A 6,508-nucleotide genomic window follows, 5' to 3' on the forward strand; every position below is an offset into this window, starting at 1 on the left:
AGTAAACTGTGTTATAGATGGGGGCAAAAGTAAAGAAGAAGCAGAAATACAAAGTGACTCAAGAGAATGATGAACATATTTGGTTCTACACTTATAATAAATTAGGAAATAAATGACTGTATAGAAATTATCTCTGAGTAGACATACATTTCACTAGAATGTAAGTTCTGTGGTGACAGAAATATTGCCCAATCGTTGATGCATTCCAGCACTTAGAATAATGTCCAATATAGTAGTGGACATCTCATGGTTATCTATTAAAATTTTTATATAAAAACAATTTTTGGGGGGAGGAGCACAGCACATGTGGGATCTTAGTTCCCCAACCAGGGATCATACCAGTGCCCCCTCCACTGGCAGCGTGGAGTCTTAACCACCAGACTGCCAGGGAATTCTCTAATAATTATTTATTGAAAAAAATCAGTAGCTTTAGCCATGACGAGATGTTCTCCGATATCTACAAGATCCGGGAGGTCGCGAACTGACTGTGTCTGGAGGTGGAGGGGAAGATGGTCAGTAGGACAGAGGGTAACATCGATGACTCGCTCATTGGTGGAGATGCCTCCGCTGAAGGCCCCGAGGGCGAAGGTACCAAAAGCGCAGTAATCACTGGTGTCAATATTGTCATGAACCATCACTTGCAGAAAACCAGCCTCACAAAAGAAGCCTCCAAGAAGTACATCAAAGATTACATGAAGTCAATCAAAGGGAAACTTGAAGAACAGAGACCAGAAAGAGTAAAACCTTTTATGACAGGGGCTGCAGAACAAATCAAGCACATCCTTGCTAATTTCAAAAACTATCAGTTCTTTATTGGTGAAAACACGAATCCAAATGGCATGGTTGCTCTGCTGGACTACTGTGAGGATGGTATAACCCCATATATGATTTTCTTTAAGGATGGTTTAGAGATGGAAAAATGTTAACAATGTTGGCAGTTACTTTGGATCAATCACCTGTCGTCATAACTGGCTGGCCACTGCTTTTCATCCATACAATAGCAGGACTTAGACAGATGGGACTGATATCATCTTGAGCTCTTCATTTGTTTTGAATGTTGATTTATTTGGAGCGGAGGCATTGTTTTTGAGAAAACATGTCATTTAGGTTGTCTAAAAATAAAACGCATTTAAACTCAAAAAAAAAAAAGATTAGTAACCCAAATAAATTCCAAGTGGGAAAGCATACACCTTGAATTTTCTTCAGAAAAGAGGCAAATGATAAATGATGTGAGATGATACAGTGACCATTGATTGATTGATTCAATAGCTGTACTGGGTGTGGTGATTGTTTGTAAGGAACTATAGAAAGGACCACAGAGGTGATAAATGGCTCACAGTCTTTAAGTTCAGCCTCTGCACCCAAAGGCACCTTGGAAGGGAAGGAAGTCCCCCCACCATAAGCTCCAGGGCCATCTTTCCTTCAGATACATGTTCTCTAAAGAGGAAAATGGATGTTTTTAAATTAATTTTAAATAAATATATGAGTAAAAACATCTTTAGATAATGTTGCTCTTTAAGGGTTTAAAAAATGCAGTCTAAATAAAGAGAAAGCTGTTATAACTCCAGTAAGGATTCATGGTAAGTCCCTTATGCTTTCTTGCTTCAACCCCCAGTTGCTCCTCCTATGTAGAATTCTGGAACTGATACTGTTTAAGACAAAGAAAATGATAACGTGGATGACTGTTATACAAGATATGAAACATTAAGGATCCTAAGAAATGTATAGGCAACATACTTTGAGGACTTGGAAGAAGGAATGATCACGTCTATCAGTCAGTGTTTTGATTGCAAACAATATAAACCGGCAGTGGCTGATTCACGAAAGAGCTTACTGGAAGAGAAAGGAGCTCTTCATAAAATCAAAAGATAAGGCAAAGAAACCAGCACTGACAAGACTGGAGCAGAGCAGCTGTAGGGATCCACCAGCAGAAACAATGGACGTGAGTTCTTCAGGACCTGAATGAGCTCCAGGTGCTGTCTATGCTTGTATGACTCAAGAATCAGATTGCAAAGAGACAGCTAGCAGAAGAACAAGAACAAGATGGAGAGAGAGTGTTTCTGCGTGGCCCAGAGGAGACTGGCAGGCTACAGTCCATGGGGTCGCCAAGAGTCGGACACCACTGAGCGACTTCACTTTTCACTTTTTTTTTCCGAAAGAATGATGAACAAATGATGCCAGGCCAGACAGAAGCTATCGGTGTCCATAATACTTACTGAGCTTGGAATAGGAGAGTTGGAGAAGTTTTCATGAAAGAGTTGGCATTGGAAATAGGTTCTAAAAAACAAAGAGCATTTGAATATGAAAAGATGGGGAGGAAGGGTTAGGTTTGGAGGCAGGACATCATGCTGTGAACAGAGGCACAGAGGATGGACCAGAGAACAGGGCCTGTCCTACAGAGATACGCTGAGAAAAGGGAAGGTTCCATTTGGATAAAACGTAGAGAGTGCATGTGTGTGTTAGTCACTTAGTCGTGTCTGACTTTTTGCAACTCCATGGACTGCATGCAGCCTGCCAGGTTCCTCTGTCCCTGGGATTCTCTAGGCAAGACTATCAGAGAGGGTTCCCATTTCCTTCTTCAGGAGATCTGCCCAACCCAGGGATTGAACCCCAGTCTACTGCATTGCAGGCAGATTCTTTACCATTTAAGCTACTAAGACTATATAATGGAGAATCATGAATACCAGCCTAAGGAATTTGGTTTTATTCTATAAGCAGTGGATGGACTGAAATATTTTAGATAAGACATGCAACTTTGTAATTAAATAGAATTAACTATGTACAGTTGACCCTTGAACAACAAGGGGCACTACTCTTTCCTGGAGTCAAAAATCTGAATATAATTTATAGTTGGCCTGCCTTATCAAGGTCCCTCCATATCTGAAGTCCTATACCTGCAGATTCAACCAACCATGAATCATGTAGTATTTACTATTGAACAAAATCCTCATGTCAGTAGACCTGCATGGTTAAACCACATTGTTCAAGGGTCAACTGTACTCTTTTTTTGTTTTTTTAAAGGAAAGTCTCTCTGGTGAAAGAAAATGTATGGGAGAAGAGATTGGATGCAAGAACGGCAGTAAGAGAATTACTGCAAAAGTATGGTCTAGAATTATTAAGGAACTGAAATAGTATAATAGCTGTGGGGAAGGAGTTGAAGAGATGGCACAAGAAACATCATAAGGGTAGTATTTCACGACAGGGCTTGTCCTCACCAGTGCCACAGGAAGTGAAGCTAAATGTGGGACTGGTGATTCAGCCATCAAAATCTATGCTATATTGTTCATAGAAATACTAAAGGTGCAATTTAGCCCCTGTTACTTTTCAAGTTCTTTATCAGTTTATCAAATATTCTTCATGATTAAAATTAAGCTATTTGATAAAACCCCTAAATGCATAAATATGATCTTGTAGCTTGCAACTTCAAAGTAAAGGAAATTAATTCAAATAATATATGTCTACCTTCCACTACCAACAACAGGAAAGACAGTCCAGGGAATGGGCAGAAAACTTTTTTTTTTTAAAGGTCACTCAGTAAACATTTTAGGTTTTGTGAAGTTAGGCATACAGTTTCTGTTGTAACTCCTCAACTCTGCAAGAAAGCAGCTACAAACAATATTTAAATAAATGAATGTGGCCGCACTCCAACATTACTTACAGACGCTGAAATCTGAATTTCATATAATTTCTACATATTGTAAGCTTTCTTTTGGTTTTCTCTATCATTGAAAAATGTAAAAACCATTTTTTGTTCTCAGGCTATTAAAAAACAGGCAGTAGATTGGATTTCTTACTCGTCAATAGTGTCAATGGCTACTGCCACAGCTTTACAAATCAGAACCAACATTTCCTTCATGAGTCAACAACAATATGAACTCATTCTGAAAAATAGTAGTTGAATTAGAAGAGGAAAATTATGAGAACCAACGAACATCTCAATCATTGATTCTGCTCTTCTTGATTTTGTTTCAAGGGAATAGAGTTTTCCTTGCAGCTTTCTTCCCTAATGTAGCATGGTGTTAATATTTGTTTAAATACAGATTCAACTAAAGTAACAGAGGCATTCCAAAAAGCAATGGTTGGGACAAACAAGATAGAAGTCTCCCTCTCAGTAATAGTTCGAGTACAGGCAATCTAAACATCTAAGAGAGGCTTGATGGTGTCAGAGGTATAGGCTGCTTCTGTCTTTTGTGCTATCATCTTCAACACACAGCTTTCAGTTCACAGTCTAAGAGGGCAGCTGCAGCTCCTATCATCATATTTGCATCCCACACAGTGATAAGGGGAAAAGGAAGGGAAGAAGGCCACGCTCCTTACCTTTAAATGCATGACCTGGAAGTCATGTGTATTCTGTGCACATTCCATCAGTCAGAACTTAGTGACATACCTAAGGCTAGCAGCAGAAAGGGTAGGAGTTGAAAAATACTAATGTAATTTTATTTGGGAAGCTCTGTATCCAACTAAAATTGGGAGCTCTAGTCTTACAGGAAGATGGGAGAATCGAATTGTTGAAATATTGAAAGATAGCAGAAAGTCTCTGCCTACCGTTATTTCATATTTACATATAGTCCCTAAATTCTATACATTTTATTGCTTTGATTGGGGAGGGAGTCATTCTAAATATTTTCAATTATTAACTTAAGCCAAAAAATATAAACCAGTTCTTCTTCTTCTTTCTTTTTTTTTATTTTTGGCTGCACTGGGTCTTCATTACTACACATGGGCTTTCTCTAGTTGGGGCGAGTGGAGACTCCTCTAGCTGCCTGGACGGGGCTTCTCGTTGCAGTAGTTTCTCTTTTTGCAGGGCATGGGCTCTAGGATGCACGGTTTTCACTCGAGAAACCCGTTATTCTGTTGGTGATTTCTCTTCCAGGGCTTTTACTGTAGTGTTAGTGTTAGTTGCTCAGTCGTGTCTGATTCTTTGCAGCTCTATGGACTGCAGCCTGCCAGGCTCCTCTGTCCATGGGATTCTACAGTCAAGAATAATGGAGCAGATTGCCATTCCCTTCTCTAGGGATCAAATTTCCTTCCTGATCTGGGATCAAACGCCGGTCTCCACACTGCAGGTGGATTGTTTACTGTCTGAGCCACCAGGAAAGCCCTTTGTAGCTTCCATAAAATCATAAATTCATTCAACAAATGTTTTTGAGCACCTCTTGTGCCAGGCTTCTTTCTAAGCAGATAAAACCCTCACCTGCTGCACTACCAACAACTTTGTTATAGCATGTTATCTCTGGCAAAGACATTTCCTTAGAACGGGTAGTAAGCGTTGGGAACCATGATTGTTCACATATAAAATGAGGAGCCCTTCTAAATCTGGGTCTGCCTTACAGACCCAGCCCCAGTCACCATGACTCCAGACAACAGCCTGTTTACTATGCAAACTCCATTTCAAGGGAAGCCCACTAGCTCCCTTTTCCAAAAGGTTGCCATCCTTGCCCCTGTCCTTTCTGGAAATTCTAGACCACTCCTTGTTGTTGTTTGATCACTCAGTCGTGTCCAACTCTTTGAGATTCTATGGAATGTAGCCCACCAGGCTCCTCTGTCCATGGGATTTCCCAGCTAAGAATACTGCCATGGGTTGCCATTTCCTTCTGCAGGGGATCTTCCTGACTCAAGGATCGAACCGCATCTCTTGCATCGGCAGGTGGATTCTTTACTGCTGAGCCACCAGGACGATCTCTCCTGGTGTAGGGATTCGGAGGAATATTTAGGTGCCAACTCTTTCCCAGCCTCCCAATGGGAAGATCATAGCGAATCCTAAAATTACAGCCCACCTGTCATAGTCTTTCCCAAGTTGTATTTTTTAAAAAAGAAAACCTAGCGAACAAACACTAAGCACTCCACCTGGCATGACTTCAGAATGCTTGTGATTAAGATATTCTGCTTATTGTGAATCGAAGATCTAGGCCTGCCTTGCTCCACATAAATAGAAGCTCTGTTTCTCGGCTGCCCGTGCACATCCTCTTACATGTCCTTAGGGTGCTGGAACAGCAGGGCTTCTCTAAATGGTTCTTAGGCTCAAAGAACATAAAAAGAAACTGCGAAAGCACTTACATTGACGAGTAATATGTATCGACAGTACATTTTTTCTTCTCTCGCTACAAAGTGAAAGCTTTTGTGCACCACTTTCTGTTGTTAGGACTGAGGGTAATTGAGGCGGTGGCAGCATGGCCAGCAGCAAGAACTGGCCAAAATTAATTAAGCCAGCGGTTTGAGATGCAGCATCTCCACTCCTTGGCCACTCCCTTGTACTTTAACTGGTTGGAATTCAAGGGGCATGGAGGAGGGGAGGCAAAGACTGGAGTGGCCTTGCAAAATAGAAAAAAATGAGAAGCATTCATTTGGGATTTAGTTACCTGTCAGGTGGTTGGAAAGGAAGCCATAGATTAAAAAAGAAAGAAAGAAATCCTTTCAGTTTCTGTAGCATAAAACAGAGCAATTAAGTTCCAATAACAGCTCTCACTTACTGAGCCCCTGATAGATGTTAGACACTGTTCTAAGTGCC

The 6,508-nt window shown here is 40.7% G+C and overlaps 1 protein-coding gene across 1 annotated transcript; it reads left to right on the forward strand.

Moving 5' to 3' along the window:
• Positions 1-435: 435 nt before the first annotated feature.
• LOC136171867 (translationally-controlled tumor protein-like) lies at positions 436-1,149 on the forward strand. The gene has a single exon (XM_065940907.1). The coding sequence runs from the start codon at positions 510-512 to the stop codon at positions 924-926; it is 417 nt and encodes a 138-aa protein (XP_065796979.1). The 5' UTR covers positions 436-509; the 3' UTR covers positions 927-1,149.
• Positions 1,150-6,508: the final 5,359 nt, after the last annotated feature.

This window comes from Muntiacus reevesi, chromosome 7 (genome assembly GCF_963930625.1).
Source record: "Muntiacus reevesi chromosome 7, mMunRee1.1, whole genome shotgun sequence".
Taxonomy (NCBI): Eukaryota; Metazoa; Chordata; class Mammalia; order Artiodactyla; family Cervidae; genus Muntiacus; species Muntiacus reevesi.